Source organism: Oncorhynchus mykiss, chromosome 28 (genome assembly GCF_057628025.1).
Source record: "Oncorhynchus mykiss isolate SJ-2025 chromosome 28, ASM5762802v1, whole genome shotgun sequence".
NCBI classification, from domain to species: Eukaryota; Metazoa; Chordata; class Actinopteri; order Salmoniformes; family Salmonidae; genus Oncorhynchus; species Oncorhynchus mykiss.
The window spans coordinates 13,790,673-13,811,735 of NC_143049.1; the positions used below are offsets into that span (position 1 = coordinate 13,790,673).

Here is a 21,063-nt window from a genome sequence, read left to right on the forward strand (position 1 = left end):
GTTTTGCCCAATATTACAGGGAGCTATCGTTTCGTTCTCAGACGCATATTCTGGCGTATGTTCCTAGCTGCTTTAAATGACTCGGGATGCTATTCTTTGGTTTGATAACAAACAACATTGTTTAGCCAGTCATGTTACCTACTCAGCCAGCTAGCTAGCAACGTGATAACTTGACCACTAACCAGGGCTAGGCTATGCACACATTTGGATGGCACAGGGAGAATTCAAAAGGAATAGGCTACTCAAAGAGATGCTTCATAGAGTGGAGTGTGTATGTGTGTGTGTGTGCAGGAGTAAGTGAGAGAGAGAGAGGGCGTGGGAGGGATGTAGGGTGTTGTAGGCATATAAGTGTGTAAAGTTATCTGAACAGTAAAGATGGTTACAGTGTTTTCATAACATTGTTGGATTCAAATGCACTTTGTATCCATAGAGCCAGTACTTTTTCCTATAGTCACACTCATTTAGAATGCCTGAAGCTGTAACAGTACTTAAAACTGTGTGTCCATATGTGTGTGTGTGAGAGAGAGAGAGAGAGAGAGAGAGAGAGAGACAGAGAGAGAGAGAGAGAGAGAGAGAGAGAGAGAGAGAGAGTAGGCCTTGATAATAGGGGGTAGGCCTACTTAAACATTGGGAGCATTAATAGCTTTAGTGACTAAAAGTGACTTTTGTGTCGTTTATGGTGAAAACGCTATTAAAACCTTCTAATATAGATAATTTTGTGTTTCCGTCCCTCACGATCAAAGTATGCCTGTAACTCGGTGCACTGGTCCTTAAATGGAAAAATCTTTATTTAGAGCCAAATTTGAGCAAATTCTAAAATTGCGATTAGCTACAGAAAAGCATGCGATTAATCGGAAACATGCAAACACATGCAGAGATTTTGGCTCTTCAGTCACACTTCACAACAACTGTATGTAAAAAAAGGGCCGCTCAGTGCAAATTCTGCAGAGTCACATAAAAAAACATGCTGTGACAGGGAGAGCTGCAGTGCAACACACTGATCGCTCTGTGACAAATACGCCCTTTCTGTTGTGAACTACATGATGACTGATGAACGTAAGACGACAACAATGCCTATTGCTATTTAGATCTCCACAGATTGCTCAGTAACAGTGTCGGGCTGTGTTGAATTTGATTGGCATACAATGACGCTGAGAGACAACAAATGATAGACTGCACACCATTGGTTGTTTTGAGAGTTCCAGTAGAGATTCGGGACAAGGCCTTGCATACTACACTTGAGTATCATTGTCTCCATTGCCCCTACATGTACGTGTGAGGGAGTTTGTTTGGTGAAGAGCACAATAGCACAAATGAACTGGGGCATATACTGTATGTTAAAGGTTAAATGTCTTGAGTACTTCAACTCTCCCACTGCTTTTCATAGTTGAGGTCAGGTTCACTACGACTTCTATATATCAAACATAGGCTACTGAAGGTTTGACAAATGTGCAGCTAGTGTGTACCCTTTCACCATCTCCACCCCACTTGACCAACAGGTTCTGTGCAGGTACTGTACATGTGACTGCGTGTCTGCGTCTGTGTGCAGCATTTGTACGTTTGTCTGCATTTTGTGCGTCTGTGCTGCTACCTAAAGTCAAGATTCAACCTTGGCTGAACCCACCCAATCAGCAAAATCAAGAAAAAACCATCTCAATCGTTACCCCGATTTTCATACGCCATACCGTTTCTGTACCACACTGGGGCATACGCTATTACAGAAGGTGCACACAAGGGGTGTTATTTCCCTAAATATATATACAGTACCAGTCAGAAGTTTGGACACACCTACTCATTCAAGGAATTGTCTTTATTTGTACTATTTTCTACATTGTAGATTAATAGTGAAGACATCAACACTATGAAATAACACATATGGAATCATGTAGTAACCAAAAAAAGTTTTAAACAAATCAAAATAAATTTCACATTCTTCGAACTACACAACCTTTGCCTTGAACACTCTTGGCAATTACACTTGTTTCACCTTTATTTCACAAGGCAAGTCAGTTAAGAACAAATTAGTATTTTCAATGAGAGCCTGGGAACAGTGGGTTAACTGCCTTGTTCAGGGGCACAACTACAGATTATCACCTTGTCAGCTCAGGGATTTGATCTTGCAACCTTTCAGTAACTAGTCCAACACTCTAACCACTAGGCTACCTGCTGCCCCAATCTCTCAATTGTTTTTTTGGGGGAGGGGAACAATAATTTAGGCAACAGGGATCTTGATCCAGGAGGGAATTAAATATTTGTGCTGTAACCACATCTAGTCACTTAGTTAGCAAGTTAGCAAACCAAATGCAGAGATAGAGCCCTGAGCTGGATTTAATTTATTTGACATATCTTTGATTTTTTATAGTTATATATAGTTATATAGCTAGCTATAAGCAGTGGCGTAGCACGCACTCCCGTCGGTATTTCAAAATACCCTGGTACACGGTATAAACGGTATACCGTCCAAGCCTTGTCTCAACTTGCTGGTGTCCCTAAGGTCAACTCCCTCCCTCCTCTCTCCGTCCCTGTCTCCCTTTCCTTCCCTACCCCCCTAGCTCCCCCTCCTCTCCCCCTTTCTCTCTTTCCCTCTGCCACCCCCTCTGCTCTCCCATCTCCATCCCCTATCCCTCCCTCCCCCCTCACAAGGCTGCCTCCCCCCTCCTCTCCCCTTCCTCCTCCCTTCCTACCCCCACAGGCCAATTTACTCTAAACAAATGCCAATCATTCCCTCCAGCTGTTGGCTCAAAACAAAGCCTGCTCCCAGACAAAGCGAACCACCCAGCTGTCTTACTAAAGGTAACCCAAAACAATGGCAGCCAGCCAGACAGACGTGTGAAAAGTGTGCAAGGCTAGCAGACACAACCATTGCCCGTATGTAAGCACTCCCCTGTCCATATAATCTTATTCAATATGATCAAAAAGGCCAAACGATCCCATATCACCACTCCTGTAAGACTATTTGTAAATACAAACCCTTGGTTAGTTTACCTTTGTCCTCTGACAGTTAGGGACAAACCACCATGCTCACCTCAGAAACATGTACATGTTGTCAAACCCTATGGTGGTAGCCAGGCTATTGTAAAGATGTAAGGGGGAGTTTTGAAAAGAAAATCTGGGCTGGGTGTGACCTTGCCCTGATCCATGTGTGTGCCTGTTTATTCGGTCCCTTCCTCCCTCCTCTCCTCCTACCATTCCCCTGCTTGGTTTTCCCTTCCCTCCTCCACAGTATGCTCTAGTTAAATGCTCCCTGCAGGAAAATAAGTGTCCTCCTCTCCTCAGAAAGAAGGTTTTGGATTCACTTCAGACCACCCTGCCCAAAGCCCTCGTCCCATCTGGTGTCTCACAGGCCCTGCCAGAGGTTGTAGGAATGTCAGTGTGGTATACTCCCTCTGGCCCAGCCTGAAACCAAGGCTGCTGCCTAGGCTATGTCCTACTACTGACTGAACTGAAGCTTGAGTAATGGGGAGAAAAAACTCAATTTTGACTGGGGCATCCAGGTCATTGAAAATGTTTAGGTCTTTTGATCATTTGATCTGTACTGGTGGAGATTAACAACACGTGGTTCATTACAACTTTACGAACTCTACCAATTCACATTGCTTTGTAATTGTTGTCATCATACTTTGCATCATTATGTCCAAGTTGAGTCACAGTTCAGACATGTCCCATATAGGAAAGTGACTAGAGGGTCAGAGATGACATCATGCTTGGTCACGTCCTTTATGGGTCAGCCGTTGAAGATTCCGCCCTCACCCCCTCTACGACTTAGTGAACAAGATTGTGTAGTGTTAACAGGCTATGCATCATGTCTTCCTTATTTCGGGAAGGTGCATTACTCAAACGATAATGACTTACTGAAATGTGAAGTTATATTGGTCTGTTTTGGCACAGAGAGGATCTGTCATGTACAGTATCAATCTCAGGCTATAACCATATCACTCAATCCTCTCTCAACCAATGGCTAATCTTAGCTTTACCTTCTCAATAACCATTTACTCTTTCCCCCATATCTGTCTGAAATGACATGTGAAATGGAAACCGTGTCACTAAGGTTGGCGAAAGAAGATCGCATATCTCCATTCTCAACAGGGCGCAGCACCGCACAGGCCTTCCCGTACCCTCTATACAGATGTAGGATCTGCTTAGAGCACACTTTTGAATTTTGTTTTACTTTTTTTTTTATTTCACCTTTATTTAACCAGGTAGGCCAGTTGAGAACATGTCGTCATTTACAACTGTGCCCTGGCCAAGATAAAGCAAAGCAGTGCGACAAAAACAACAACACAGAGTTACACATAAACAAACGTACAGTCAATAACACAGTAGAAAAGAAAAATAGAAAAATCTATGTACAGTGTGTGCAAATGTAGAAGAGTAGGGAGGTAGACAATTAATAGGCCATAGAGGCGAAATAATTACAATTTAGCATTAATACTGGAATGATAGATGTGCAGATGATGATGTGCAAGTAGAGATACTGGGTTGAAAAAAGGCAAGAGGGTAAGTAATAATATGGGGATGAGGTAGTTGGGTGTGCTGTTTACAGATGGGCTGTGTACAGGTACAGTGATCGGTAAGCTCCTCTGACAGCTGATGATTAGTTAGAAAGGGAGATATAAGACTCCAGCTTCAGAGATTTTTGCCATTTGTTTCAGTCATTGGCAGCAGAGAACTGGAAGGAAAGGCGGCCAAAGAAAGTGTTGGCTTTGGGGATGACCAGTGCAATATACCTGCTGGAGCGCGTGCTACGGGTGGGTGTTGATATGGTGACCAGTGTGCTGAGATAAGGCGGGGCTTTACCTAGCAAAGACTTATAGATGACCTGGAGCCAGTGTGTTTGGAGATGGATATGTAGCGAGGGCCAGCCAACGAGAGCATACATGTCACAGTGGTGGGTAGTATATGGGGCTTTGGTGACAAAATGGATGGCACTTTGGTAGACTACATCCAGTTTGCTGAGTAGAGTGTTGGGGGCTATTTTGTAAATGACATCGCCAAAGTCAAGGATCGGTAGGATAGTCAGTTTTACGAGGGTATGTTTCGCAGCATGAGTGAAGGAGGCTTTGTTGCAAAATAGGAAGCCGATTCTAAATTTAATTTTGGATTGGAGATGCTTAATGTGAGTCTGGAAGGAGAGTTTACAGTTTAACCAGACACCTAGGTATTTGTAGTTGTCCACATATTCTAGGTCAGAACCGTCCAGAGTAGTGATGCTAGTTCGGCATCGGTTGAAGAGCATGCACTTAGTTTTACTAGCATTTAAAAGCAGTTGGACACGGAAGGAGTGTTGTATGGTGTTGAATCTCATTTGGAGGTTTGTTAGCACATAGTCCAAAGAAGGGGCAGATGTATACAGAATGGTGTCGTCTGCGTAGAGGTTGATCAGAGAATCACCAGCAGCAAGAGCAACATCAATGATATATACAGAGAAAAGAGTCGGCCCGAGAATTTAACCCTGTGGCACCCCCATAGAGACTGCCAGAGGTCCGGACAACAGGCCCTCCGATTTGACACACTGAACTCTATCTGAGAAGTAGTTGGTGAACCAGGCGAGGCAGTCATTTGAGAAGCCAAGGCTATTGATCACTTTTGTGTTGCTGAGAATTATTCTGCACAGCAACAAATGCAAACTTGTAATGTATTCAAGTTTTAAAAAGGCTTCTAAAGTTTGTAATTTCCACTTTAAAATGTCCGACTTTATTTGCCCTAACGGAAAATGAATCAACTCCTACAAAAAAATGCCCATTAATTATAATCCCCTTAATAATTCCTGTTGCTGCAGGATTATTTTCCTGCTGTAGCAAACTGTCTCAAATTAAGATCATACATCTGTAGGATGTACTATACAGCAGTCAGGACACTCCCCCTACCAGAGAGTCATTATGAACCTGACCTACTGTATACTTTTTAATCCAGCAAATTAAATACATAACCTTTTTCTAGACATCAGCAGCGTATTCTTTCCCAACCTTTTATTCAAAATGCTACCCTGAACTGTTGGCTCTGTTCAACGTGCAATTCTGAGTGCTGACTGCACTGTAGACCCTAGAGATTGAGAGGTCGGTAATGTATTAATAAAGGGATGGTTGGGGAATGGGAGCATGAAGCTTGGTAAGAGGTTTAACTACAATGTGAGAACTCAAGTCTCCTAGGGTCAGCGGCTCAATTGTAGTCACTGTGTGACTGGCACAGATTGGGCGCAACGCAACAGTGTCCGCATGACTCCCCTGTTCTAGCCTATGCCATGGTACAGAGCAGCGCAGGGCACCCCTGTACCAGCACACCAACTGACCGACGCACCAAACACGTTCAGTCACGGCACACATTCATACACACCCACCCCATTCAGACACACACACCCCAGTCACACAAACACACGCACGCACGCACTCACACACACACACACACACGAGCCATGAGAATCAGATAGAAAGGGAACCTATGTATTTTAAAAGTGTACTTTTAAATAAGACTCTGTACATACTCTGTACAACAAGTAATTGGTTATGTAGGTTATAGATTTGTAATGCACACATTTATTATTTTACTCTTACTGCAGAGTGAGCACTTCCCAGGGGTAATCCAAGCGTGTAAAGTCAAACCACTATTAAAAAAACAGTAGCTGCGGGCCTCCAGAGTGGCACAGTGGTCTAAGGCACTGCATCACAGTGCTAGAAGCATCACTACAGACCTGGGATCAATCCGCAGCTGTATCCCAACCAGCCGTGATCGGCAGTCCTATAGGGCGGCGCAGAATTGGCCCAGCGTCGTCCGGGTTAGGAGAGGGTTACACCGGGGGGCTTAACTTGGCTCATCGCACTCTAGCGACTCCTTGTGGCGGGCTGGGCGCCTGCAGGCTGACCACGGTTGTCAGTTGAACGGTGTTTCCTCCGACACATTGGTGTGGCTGGCTTCCGGGTTAAGCTGGCGGGTATTAAGAAGCACAGTTTGTCGGATCATGTTTCGGAGGACGCATGACTCGACCTTCGCCTCCCGAGCCCGCTGGGGAGTTGCAGTGATGAGACAAGATTGAAATTTGGGAGAAAAAGGGGGTAAAAAAAATAAACCAACAGTAGCTGGTTTCAACCATGCATTAGTAACTGCAAGTGGCTAAAGTTTAGTCATATTATTAACGGTTATTTACAGTTGCTAAGGATAGATTACAAGGTTTCCTTTCTTCTCTCTCTCTGGGAATTCAAATTAGAATGGCGGAAAAGCCAGCAGAAGGGAAATTCAATACTCAAGCTGTAAAGCCACCAAGGGTGGTAGTGGTACAGTATATTGTTTGCACTGCAGTCTTAGTAGAAACATGAATGAATGAATGAATGAATGAATGTGATAAACTACCATCCTGTAGCTACACACTGGTTATAACATCAAGGTACTAACCATTGGTTACAACTGGAAGGGGTGTAATTTTGTCTCACCTGTCTCATCCGCCTGCATTCAATCTAGTCATAATGAGATTCTTACGGTGTTCCATTTGAGCAAGAATCATCACACACTGACACTTTATCACCCAATTAAATACAAATTTCCTCTGCGCTGACTGCCTGACTGTGACACATGGTAAGACTGCATGTATCACACACACACACACACACACACACACACACACACACACACACACACACACACACACACACACACACATACACACATACACACATACACACATACACACACACACACACACACACACACACACACACACCAGCATGCTCCCACAGACTAGGGTAAAGGAGGAAATTGACCTGTGGTTAAGGACGGACAACATATGACATGGCAAACCCACCAATTAACGTCAGATCATCAATCTCAGGCCCATAAAAGTATTATGATTCTATATTGGCTTTCCTGTTTTGCAAATGATCCCTGTCGAGGCTATGTCCCAAGTCCCATCTGTAAAGGACATCATGTGTCTAACTCTGTATACCTTCACTTACCAATGAGAATATGTTTCCATTCCATATCTGTGGACTACCCAGCCATGAAGTACACGGCTGACTGGCAAGGGCTGGATAGGAGCAGGAGCCGCTCCCTCCTTTTAAAAAGCCAATATTTCTTAACTGTGGTCGGTCTCGGCATGCCGACGATACCAGAACCTTAAGCCCTTCGGATGTGAGTGGGCCAACACACATTTTAAAGACCTTCCCAAATGCAATAACAATGTAATCTTCAACATATACAGTAGAACCATATCATTATACTGCACAGTGTGTATCCGGACTATCCACTGCCCAAGCCACTGCAGACACCATCCATTAAAACCTTCACAACAAAGGTATGTGAGTATATAAACCTCCAAAATAATTCATCTCTAAAAAAATATATAATTAGAATCTCACTCCAACAGGCAACATTTGGTCGGGGAACCATTTCCATGGCAGACTGCCTTAACCTGCTATTCAAGGAGCAATCGTGGAGTGAAATGAATTATTCCTTTCACAGCACAATACAGCAAGGCCCTGCTACGAGTGAGTAAAGTTGAAAGACATTGGGCATCCAAGTGGATCAAATAATGCATTTTGACCACAACTAAGCATACATGAAACCATTTTATCCTGAATTTAAATTTACACAGTGTCCGGTGCCTTTAGATTTGACTGTTTTCACATCTCATTTCCCACTCTCCTAACGTTACACAAAGCGGGTATAAAGTGCTGATTGAGACCCATCCTGGGCTCCACAAAGAGGCTGCTCCCCCTTGTGGCGGTTAGCATTCCTTTCACCAGGTTGACTGAGCGGACATAGACCTAACACTACACAGTGCAAACTCTAACTCATAAGACAAGCTTGCAACAATACTGTGCCAAATATATCAGGACGGACAGAAATACAAAGATAACAAAGCTCTCTCTCTCTGTATTCACAAAGGGCATAACACAAAGGGTTTTAGCTAAGCCTCCAGCAGGTTTGCGTGGTGTGATCTCACCACCAGCCAGACTCCATATGATCACAGCTAACCCCAGGCAGCCAGCGGTGAGAGAGAATCCTATCTTCTTGGCTCACAGTAAGGTGATACCCTTTGAGGTGTGGCTGCAGCCACAGGATATCCTCTGATGTTGGGAAATCCCTCTATCCCAGGCAGGGAGCCGCTCCCCACCCTGCCTGCGCCCTGCCTGTGAGCTAGCCTAACGTCAGGGCTAATCAGTGCTTAAGGCATCTGTAATGAGAAGCCCGTCACCACTGTCTGCCAGCCTAGCCCCACGCCAACGTCATCCCTGAGCCCACACTCACTCTTAATGACTGGTAATCACCCGGCATCTCTCCACAAACCACTGGGATACTAGAAGCAGCACTCCCATTAACCAGTAGACTGAGGTGGGAGCAGAAGGGAAGTGTTTAAATGGAGACTGACTGTTGAGTAGACTATAACCTCTTGTTTCATCTCCATGCAACACTGAAAACCGACCAACTGGGGTTCGAACCCGGGTCTTCCGCCCACCACAACTGTTTTAGCACTCTGAGCTAAAGCCTAGGCATTAACACTGGAGACTGTAGAGAAGCGGAACAGTGAATCTATTGCAGGCAATGAATGAATCTGCTTTATGGCATTGTATTAGGCATATTACCACTCTCTTAATAATGGGGATGAAAACTATAGGTGGACATGACCTTTGGTAGCTTGAACTGAGGGCAGGGTACATGAAGCTGTCGCAGAAAGAGTGATTGGTGATTCACCATACATAGCATAGCTGTGGGTAGGATTCCTGTATATGCCGCAGCATGTGAACTAAATAAAAACAACGTCAGTTTTAGTCAGTTTAAGACTTGCATTGAACGCAGTTAACAAAACCACAAAATGCCTTTATATGGGCCAAAAGTAGCGTGTAAATGAATGGAGTTCGCTTGTTTAACAGCATCTTGCTGAAACTCCTTAACATGAACCCTTCAGTCGGGGTTAACTAAGTGAACAATCTCACTCTTTTCCCTTCCTTCTTGAAAATACCACCCAACAAAGAATATTCCCTCAAGGTACAATTTGGTCAAAGCCAAAGAATGAAACTGCAGCAAACTTCCCCAATAGTAAGCCTAATGATACTGGGATGTGAGTGAGAGGCAGCACCTGCCACAACAGGCTGAACAGGGGAAAGTAAATGAGTGCTCACATTCTTGTGGCAAAGGATGACAATTTGAGCGGGTGCTTGACTACGCTAGGAATCCCGCCCCGCCCTCTGCCGCTGCAAACTACGGGCAACAGAGACGGTGTTTATGTTACACTTACGCTCCACCGCACTCTGGAAATTGGGTATGCAACATCGACCATCTATTTTGAGTAAATCAGTACCCAGGAAGAGGGCCGGAGGATGTGCTGTCCTCGTGCTCATGGCAGATATTTATTTGAACAAGTGTGTGTTAGTATGTATACTTCACTCAATGTCAGCCAGCCCAGGGCTGAGCCTGTCTGTCTGTCTGTCTGTCTGTCTGTCTGTCTGTCTGTGTGCGTGCGTGTTGCACAGTGTCAATGGTGTCAGGTTGCTGGCTTAGCTTTGGGGAAGTAGCAGTAACATGTTGCATATATCCATGTCACCTGGGCCGGGTCTCTCTGTTTGTCTCATGATCTCTGGCTTAAAGTTCTAAATCATCCACTGACAATCATCTCCATCATATTCTGTCCTCAGGACATAAGTCTGGACTTGTATCCTCATACCAGATGACCCTTTGCACTTCCAAGGCCACAGATCAGATTGATTAGAAGGAATTGGAAAGCTCTACCTGAATAAGTAGACATGCTTTAAACGGAGTGCCAGTTTTGCGCTTCTTCATTGTATGCAACTGGTTAGTTACTGAGGGCCATTGGTGGTGTTGCTGGACGGTTATGATCTACCACTATCACTAAGTCTCTAGGCCTCTGAGAGAGAGAGAGAGAGAGAGATAGAGAGAGAGAGAGAGAGAGAGAGAGAGAGAGAGCGAGAGAGAGGTGTGACTTAGATATGATGGGGTTTCCATGACGCTGGGCTGCTGAACCATACATAATTTTCACGCATCAAGACAGCATAGCAGTCCAGATCCTAAAAACACTAAGTAATGACAGTTACCCTAAAATGAAGAGGTGACATGTGTTTATTATCTGTAGTAACATGTCTGATTTACGGCGATAATAACTTCCTCTAGTACCTGTCAGGGGACTTAACCTTTTGAGAAGTGACACATTAGGACTAAATGGACACCCCTTACTATTTCATACAACTTCCGGCAACTCAAACCATGAACGTTATCCAAAAAGTCCTTATTTCCAAACAGAACTATTCCTTCCACCCTTACATGAGATCTGAAAGATACAATTCAGCTGTCCCGGAGGCCTAACAAACCAGTTTACAACTGCATAATGTCCTCAACAGGTCCTGGGGGGCCCGTCCCTGTGTTCCCCCACTGGTTCACAGCTAAATGGTGTCCTTATCGCCGAATACCCCTGGAACTACTGCTGGTGTCATCACTCACTCTCATCACTCTACAATTAAAACAGCCACAATATTTCCGTGCTGCCAGTCGTTCCAATGTGTTTGGGTGCATGACTCACCTCAACTTCATAACAAGTACTGTTTGCAACACGAGGGGGTATCGATTACCGCCGTCATCAACACTGTCTGCATGCTGCAGACAGAATGTGAGAACGATATATCTGTGTTCGTTGGTAGAATAAAGGATCCATAAATAGGATATCAAGGATTCGGACTGAACTCTCTCATAGTTGCTGTGAGATTGCAGGTGCCACTGGAAACGGAACACAACCTGGGAAGGAGCCGTCTGTTATAGCATATCCAAGCTATAACCTGCCTGCTTGCTGTAGGCTACTTGTATACTTTCACACCAGAGCTTTGAAGACCCTGCTGATATTGCATTAATTTGAGCTCTCCTTAGGGTTCATTGACAGGTTAATAGTCTTCAAAAGAAGTCTGAAGGATGACGAATTAAATTCGTCAGACAGGACAAAGGCTGCCAGCAGCCTCGGTATATTGAGGTGCAGGCTACACCTGACAAAGACAAGGCGTTGCGTGGGAATAACATTTTTTTAACTGCTCATTCAATTTTCCCCCCCAAAATACTGTCATTGACATGAGATTATCTCCTAAGATTTGGAAACAAACTATACATTCAGGACACATTATTGAATGTGTTTTAAACTGTTTTTAAACTTAGTGGGTGTGTGAACCCTACACCAGAATTCTCTCTGTCCCGATGTTTATGCTGGATGGGGAATTTTCTCTGCAAGCTGAAGAGAGTTTCATCCACCGGTTGAGCTGCATTTCTTTATTGTTACCAGCTGTTGCGACTGAAGCCTACACTCACCTTTCGCTCCATGCCTGTTTTCAGAGCCGACTTACAATAGTATTACAAGTGTTTCATCAAAATATTCACACAGATGTCTGCTACCAGTCGTTTAAATATGCCTGGTATCATCAATGTCTGAGTAATGAGCATACCTGTATCTCTCGCTTTCAGGATCACCTTTCTGTTGAACAACACTTAGAGCCTAAATGGGTTGTCAAAACTAGTCTCGGGGGAACCCCTCTGAAAAAGGGTCTTCGAGGAACCCCTGTGTGAAGGTTCAAACCGGAACCTTTTTTCTGATGGGTGAGATTCAATTTGGAACTTTTTTAATGAAATATTGTAGATGTGGCAGCCTATCAGAACATTGGAGCCATGGCTTATTTGAGGCGTGGCTTTCAGACAGTTATTCTTGGCCACCCGTTAGGGTGAATGTCATTCCTGTTTACTATGTTAAGTTTGTACACTGCAAATTGAAATGTTCCTTGAATATGAATGCATAAGACATATTCTAATATAATATTAACAATGCTGATTACATGTAGTAATAAATCATTAACCATTCCAACTGGGGGATTTGCATAGGAACTCATACACCTCTGTAAGTAAGCATTTGGTTGAAGCTACAAAAGTGTCCGTGTTCACCATTAACATGTGATGACAATACAACAGAACAGGAATGACATTTACTCTAATGGGTGGCCAAAATAGATCTATCTAAAAGCCACACCGCTACTAAGGCAAACCGCCAGTCCAGGGTTCCTCCAGGAACACCCTTCGCCACATTGAAACATTAAAGGTTCCTCCAAGAACCCCTCAACTAATGGAAGATGCAAATATGAACCACTGGCCAGTGTTCCTTACGGAACTCCAGGTGTTCCTTGAGGATCTCCAGGGTTCCTCCAGCCGCCACTAATTCTAAGTGTGTTTGAGAACCCCCAACCCCTCCCTATCCCCTTAAAAATCTGCTTCGGCATACACTTTCGGTAGCCTGAGCTATTACACTGGTCAGTCAATTCAACCATTTCAACGCGACGGAATGATCTCACGTCAACCTGCTCTCACCACCGGTTGTGACAGCTTACTGCGCTACACAGGTGCTGTTGAACTGTCAGTTAGTTCTATGCAACAACATTGCAGATACCTGAAACAAATCACAACGTAGCGACAAGGACACCAGTATCTGATTCATTTGCACCGCATTTGATTTTAGAGGAAATATCAACAGTGATGAATGTACATTTTATATTTTCGGACAGATTTAGGACTACGCGATACGAAAGTAGAAACATTTCAATGAACGGTAGGCTAATATGAGTAACGTAATTTATCCGGTCTATCAAAGTTGATCTAAGAGCGCATGACATGTCTCGTAACAAACTCAAATCAATGACAGTGTCATGAACATGTGGATGGATCCAGTGCCTACCCGAAATACGCTGTGGTCGGTCCGGGCAAGTTGAAGAGGTACACTATAACTGTGAACGATAACCATCCCAGGAGTAGCTGTCCATCCAGCATTTTGCTGCGGCTCCAAGGCAGATCATTTCGTTTCTCCTGAGTAGCTGTGTAAAATCCCTTGTTGTACGTTCGGCACTTCTTATACAGAGAAGAATTTTGCGCTCCTCCCATTAGCAAGAGAGCAAGTCTGAGTGAGGGAGAGAGAAGGAGTGGGTAACAGAGAGATACAGAGAGAGAGAGCGAGAGAGAGAGGACTTGCTTTGTGGAGCTGATTGTTAGAGATTATAATTATGCATGATGTTCAATATTCAATATTTTACATTATGAAATCAATGATATTGTCAAATGTTTCCAAATATGCGCAGGCACGAGCGTGCACACACAACCACAGCCTTACTTTACAGACTGACAATAGACCTTCTAATTGAAAAGTATTTGTTATAACCCAACAATATTATTTTTATGGAGTCATTTCCTTGCATACAGACAGTAGGCCTAAGGAACTCTGTGAAACTGGGTGAACTTGTCAAGAGCATGTTTAGGACCTTTGAGGTAGAGGCTAGTGAAGTCAACAACACCTGATTTTGACATTCATGAGCTGTCCCTCTGTGTTGGAAGGTGTCCAGTAGTCGTTGTGCAGCATGCTAACTGAGGTCAGCTGAGCAGAGGTGTCAGTCTGCTATATCCTTTGTTTTTTTACTGCCAATTGGTCAATGACATGTCATTTCTGGAATGGCAAGCTAGCCTTTAGGGGCTAGGGGTTGTGCAATAGTTGCATGTAGCCTAGCCTACACCACTAAATGGCTTGGCTTGGAAAAGTTTATGCGTTACCTATTTTTCACTGAATCATCACTTCTATTACTACAGTATTCTATGTAGCAGTGACTCCACTGAGTATACCAAACATTAGGAACACCTTACTAATATTGAGATGCCTCCCCCCCTCCAATGATTTCCACGATTGTGTCAAGTTTGCTGGATATCCTTTGGGTGGTGGACCATTCTTGATAGACACGGGAAACTGTTGAGCGTGATAAACCCAGCAGCGTTGCAGATCTTAGAACAAACCCGAAGTGCCCCGGTACCTACTACCATGCCCCATTCAAAGGCACTTCAATAGTTTGTCTTGCTCATTCACCCTCTGAATGGAACACATACACAATCCATGTCTCAATTCTCTCACGGCTTGAAAATCCTTCTTTACACCCGTCTCCTGCCCTTCTTCTACACTGATTGAAGTGGATTTAACAAGTGACATCAATAAGGGAACATCAGTGATCACCTGGATTCACCTGGTCAGTCTGTCATGGAAAGAGCAGGTGTTCTTAATGTTTTGTATTCTCAGTTGGCACTATATGCTCATTCAAAATGTGTTCTGGTGCTGGGAAAATCTGTCAAAAAGACATTATGGACAAATATAATCCCCCATGTTGCTCTGCTCCCAAAAGTGAATGTATTGGCTACATGGAGAGAAACACTGTTTAGATCACCTGCAGACGCCTGCAGCTGGCCTTCATATGTTTAGAGAAAACATAATATATCACAGACAGTGTAACCATTATTCATTCTTTTTGGTCAAATATTCTCCACCTACATCAAAGATCAGTGTATGTGCCTATAGCATTTGTGGAATATCCTTTTCAGTGTTATTTCTCACAAGAGAAGAAAACTTAACTAAGTTTGAACTGAACTAGGTACAAACTGAACTACAGTGCCTTGCGAAAGTATTCGGCCCCCTTGAACTTTGCGACCTTTTGCCACATTTCAGGCTTCAAACATAAAGATATAAAACTGTATTTTTGTTTGTGAAGAATCAACAACAAGTGGGACACAATCATGAAGTGGAACGACATTTATTGGATAATTCAAACTTTTTTAACAAATCAAAAACTGAAATATTGGGCGTGCAAAATTATTCAGCCCCCTTAAGTTAATACTTTGTAGCGCCACCTTTTGCTGCGATTACAGCTGTAAGTCGCTTGGGGTATGTCTCTATCAGTTTTGCACATCGAGAGACTGAAATTTTTTCCCATTCCTCCTTGCAAAACAGCTGGAGCTCAGTGAGGTTGGATGGAGAGCATTTGTGAACAGCAGTTTTCAGTTCTTTCCACAGATTCTCGATTGGATTCAGGTCTGGACTTTGACTTGGCCATTCTAACACCTGGATATGTTTATTTTTGAACCATTCCATTGTAGATTTTGCTTTATGTTTTGGATCATTGTCTTGTTGGAAGACAAATCTCCGTCCCAGTCTCAGGTCTTTTGCAGACTCCATCAGGTTTTCTTCCAGAATGTTCCGGTATTTGGCTCCATCCATCTTCCCATCAATTTTAACCATCTTCCCTGTCCCTGCTGAAGAAAAGCAAGCCCAAACCATGATGCTGCCACCACCATGTTTGACAGTGGGGATGGTGTGTTCAGCTGTGTTGCTTTTACGCCAAACATAACGTTTTGCATTGTTGCCAAAAAGTTCAATTTTGGTTTCATCTGACCAGAGCACCTTCTTCCACATGTTTGGTGTGTCTCCCAGGTGGCTTGTGGCAAACTTTAAACGACACTTTTTATCGATATCTTTAAGAAATGGCTTTCTTCTTGCCACTCTTCCATAAAGGCCAGATTTGTGCAATATACGACTGATTGTTGTCCTATGGACAGAGTCTCCCACCTCAGCTGTAGATCTCTGCAGTTCATCCAGAGTGATCATGGGCCTCTTGGCTGCATCTCTGATCAGTCTTCTCCTTGTATGAGCTGAAAGTTTAGAGGGACGGCCAGGTCTTGGTAGATTTGCAGTGGTCTGATACTCCTTCCATTTCAATATTATCGCTTGCACAGTGCTCCTTGGGATGTTTAAAGCTTGGGAAATCTTTTTGTATCCAAATCCGGCTTTAAACTTCTTCACAACAGTATCTCGGACCTGCCTGGTGTGTTCCTTGTTCTTCATGATGCTCGCTGCGCTTTTAACGGACCTCTGAGACTATCACAGTGCAGGTGCATTTATACGGAGACTTGATTACACACAGGTGGATTGTATTTATCATCATTAGTCATTTAGGTCGGATTAGGTTTGGATCATTCAGAGATCCTCACTGAACTTCTGGAGAGAGTTTGTTGCACTGAAAGTAAAGGGGCTGAATAATTTTGCACGCCCAATTTTTCAGTTTTTGATTTGTTAAAAAAGTTTGAAATATCCAATAAATGTCGTTCCACTTCATGATTGTGTCCCACTTGTTGTTGATTCTTCACAAAAAAATACAGTTTTATATCTTTATGTTTGAAGCCTGAAATGTGGCAAAAGGTCGCAAAGTTCAAGGGGGCCGAATACTTTCGCAAGGCACTGTAAGTACGGTTCATTTGTAGTTCGCAAACTGCATGTGCAAAGCATATTTCTTTAGGCTAATATTTCGCAAGAGCAGAAGATGGAACCTTTTATTAGTAAGCACAAATTCATACTCAAAGCCATAAATCAATAGGATTTTGGCAAGCATGCTTAGGAAAAGATTGTCTATGCTCGTTCTGGTGTTCTATTCCGATCTATAGTGTTCGGTTGCATAATAGAAACTTTCATGGTCATAATTTTACACACATAATCAATACATTGCATGATTTTCAGACACATTAAGATTGTCGTTTTGTTTTTTAACAGTAGCCTGCTGCCTGACATATTGTGCGCGCGCACCTTAATCTATGAAGCAAGGAGTAAAAGTTAGATATGGATCTGGACTTGGGAAGGATCCAGCTTTCTTCTCCTAGCCTGCACTTGGGGAAAACTCATGCCAGAACCAGGGATGAAGTCTATTCATCCCCCAGAATTAAACAACACATCCCCATTCATCACAAAGATCACAGTAACGTTCACACCTGTACCAGGAACAGCCAAGCTTCTGCCAAGTTTCTGTTTACCGATTGGCCAGTTCTGCTAGATAGACAGCATCACAAATAGGGGATACGAGTGAATGAGAAATGAGTCCAAGGAAGTGTTGTGCTTGGTATGACTACATACAGGTGTCCACTTGCATCCCACTTTTTTCAGTCAGTTTTGTTCTGAATCTGCGCCCCAGTAAGAGAGAGGTCCCTGGTCTGCTTCTTATTAGCACCTGGTTTAAAGGAGATCAGCTGGAGGTTTTGTCGGTTACAGTACATGACAAGAATGAACAGTAATCCTGGCAGGCATTACCCACTGGTCCTGCATGTCTGGTGAGTGGGGTAATTGATTCCCACACCCTGCTTAAGTTAAATGCTCGCCCTTCTCATTACACCAGGCTGAGAAACCAGGAAAACAGTCCTTTGGTGTGTGTTTGTGTGTGCCAGTACTTTTCCCTTCAACTTGTTGCAACTACTCTACCCTACTCCTCTGTTCTTTACGCCTCTTGACTTTAATCTCTCACACCTCTGATATGGCGGATATGATGCCTGACTGAATTTTTTCATCAATTTGTTATGCATTTTGCATTGAGGAACGTGAATAATATAAATGATTTTGTATGTCGGAATATCAAATATCACGTGAAATGTATCCGTAACAAAATGCGGGTGTAGCTTTTGTCTTTCCTTGTGAAAAAGCCAACCTGGTCTCAACTCGTAGTGTGACTACAATGCTCAGACAGGATTAGGAGTTAGCCTGCGGTGTTGCATTTCTTTGCAATTACAACGAGTTTCCTCTGGGCATTGAGGTTAGGAGCACTTCTGAGCACAAACCATTCAAATGAGCTGGAATGTGCTGTAGGATGTTGATGAAGTTTGAGGTATTTCGTTCAGCACAGGCTAAACCTAAACCTGATGGCTGATGTTTGCATGGCCCCAGATATCTTAACACGTGTAGACTATCTGCACCTTTTTCCAGACACAATTGATGCCCACAGTAGATGCCCTCAACAGTTTGTCCTTTGTCAGTCCTGTGACTGAAACAGTGAGCTCAGGACACGCCAGAGAAGTTCTAACGTGGGGTTTCTGGTACTGCTACAGTACTTCCAGTCTATTGCATATTAGCCTTGCTCTGACCTTGTCTTGATACCGTACCCATCCAATCCGGCTCTGCTACCACCACCACCACCACCAACCTCCTCTCTTGCTCTCACCACCCCTACTCTGCCCGGCCAGCCCACAAGATCTTTTCCATGCCCCAGACATCATTTGTGGCTTGGGATGTAGGCTGACGGTGCGTCTGCGCTCACTGCTGTTTCAGGCGCCCGGTCGTTCATGTCGCACCATGTGCACTGTGCAGTTCTCAGGGCCAGCCAGCCAGTCCACTCTTCCTTCGGAACCGGATAAGTAACTGTTGTTTTTGAAACGGCAGTACATGCACTGTCAATCCCTGGATTGTTTTGATTGTGTCCCTGGGTACACTCTAAATGACATAACTCATCCACTTACCCAACACTGCTAACTGGGGAGGAGTGAGGTAACTATGTGGGGGGAGGGGAGATACCCTCATCAACTCTGTTGGTTACACATTATTTAACCACAGACCTGCAGACTTGATTGAATATCATAACAAATGCTGTAATCAATCTAGGGGGCCTGGATTTGGAGTAGTGTAACCAGGCAACAGGTATTTAGTCCGGTTGTAAAATTTGTGACATCACCAGGATCTCCCACATGCAACTTCACCTCATCATCTGAACTCCCCAAGGATGTACTTATGCACAGTACAGGTTTCTGGCATGTATGACATAATGAAATAAAGGTCAAAAGGAAATCTTACAATAACAAATACTGGAATTAACGTCAGAGCTGTAGCTCACTACACATGTAGTATACAGATTATGCTGAGGTCTTTGTTGATATTTTTCACAATGGGACAATGGGACCCTCATTCAAGGGTTTTTCTACATTGTAGAATAATAGTGAAGACATCAAGACTATGAAATAACACATATGGAATCACGTAGTGACCAAAAAAGTCTTCAACAAATCAAAATATATTTTATATTTGAGATTCTTCACAGTAGCCACCCTTTGCCTTGATAACAGCTTTGCACACTCTTGGCATTCTTTCAGCCGGCGTCACCTGGAATTTTTTCCAACAGTCTTGAAGGAGTTCCCACATATGCTGAGCACTTGTTGACTGCTTTTCCTTCACTCTGCGGTCCAACTCATCCCAAACCATCTCAATTGGGTTGAGGTTGGGTGATTGTGGAGGCCAGGTCATCTGATGCAGCACTCCATTACTCTCCTTCTTGGTCAAATAGCCCTTACACAGCCTGGAGGTGTATTGGGTCATTGTCCTGTTGAAAAACAAATGATAGTCCCACTAAGTGGGATGGTGTATCACTGCAGAACGCTGTGGGAGCCATGCTAGTTAAGTGTACCTTGAATTCTAAATAAATAACCAACAGTGTCACCAGCAAATCAGCCCCACACCATCACCCCTCCTCCTCCATGCTTCACGGTGGGAACCACACATGTGGAGATTATCCATTCACCTGCTCTGCGTCTCACAAAGACACAGTGGTTGTAACCAAAAATCTCCAGTTTGGACTCATCAGATCAAAGGACAGATTTCCACCGGTCTAATGTCCATTCCTCGTGTTTCTTGGCCCAAGCAAGTCTCTTCTTCTTATTGGTGTCCTTTAGTAGTGTTTGTTTTTTTTGCAGCAATTTGACCATGAAGGCCTGATTCACTCAGTTTCCTCTGAACAGTTGATGTTGAGGTGTGTCTGTTACTTGAACTCTGTGAAGCATTTATTTGGGCATCAATTTCTGAGGCTGGTAACTCTAATGAACTTATCCTCTGCAACAGAGGTAACTCTGGGTCTTCCATTCCTTTGGCGGTCCTCATGAGAACCAGTTTCATCATAGCGCTTGATGGTTTTTGCGACTGCACTTGAAGAAACTTTCAAAGTTCTTGACATTTTCCAGATTGATTGGACCCACCTACAGTACTCATTCCAGGGTTTGAAAGTTTCTTCAAGTGCAGTCGCAAAAACCATCAAGCGCTATGATGAAACTGGCTCTCATAATGACCGCCACAAGAAATGAAGACCCAGAGTTACCTCTGCTGATGGTTTTTGCAACTGTACTTGAAGAAACTTTCAAACTTCTTGAAATGTATCAGATTGACTGACCTTCATGTCTTGAAGTGATGATGGACTGTCATTTCTCTTTGCTTATTTGAGCTGTTCTTGCCATAATATGGACTTGGTATTTTACCAAATAGCGCTATCTTTTGTATACAAACACAATTGATTGGCTCAAACGCATTACGAAGGAAAGAAATTTAACACGGCACACCTGTTAATTGAAATTGCATTCCAGGTGACTACCTCATTAAGCTGGTTTAGAGAATGCCAAGAGTGGGCAAAGCTGTCATCAAGGCAAAGCGTGGCTACTTTG

General features: G+C 43.6%; 1 protein-coding gene across 1 annotated transcript in view; it reads right to left on the reverse strand.

The window, feature by feature from the left end:
* The window catches only part of LOC110508577 (protein Wnt-9a), a 32,936-nt gene extending 19,018 nt beyond the window's left edge, over nucleotides 1–13,918 (reverse strand). Inside the window, exon 1 of the mRNA XM_021589178.3 lies at nucleotides 13,700–13,918. Within this exon, the coding sequence (XP_021444853.2) occupies nucleotides 13,700–13,902 (203 nt within the window). The 5' untranslated portion in view covers nucleotides 13,903–13,918. The remainder of the gene's footprint in view (nucleotides 1–13,699) is intronic.
* Nucleotides 13,919–21,063: the final 7,145 nt, after the last annotated feature.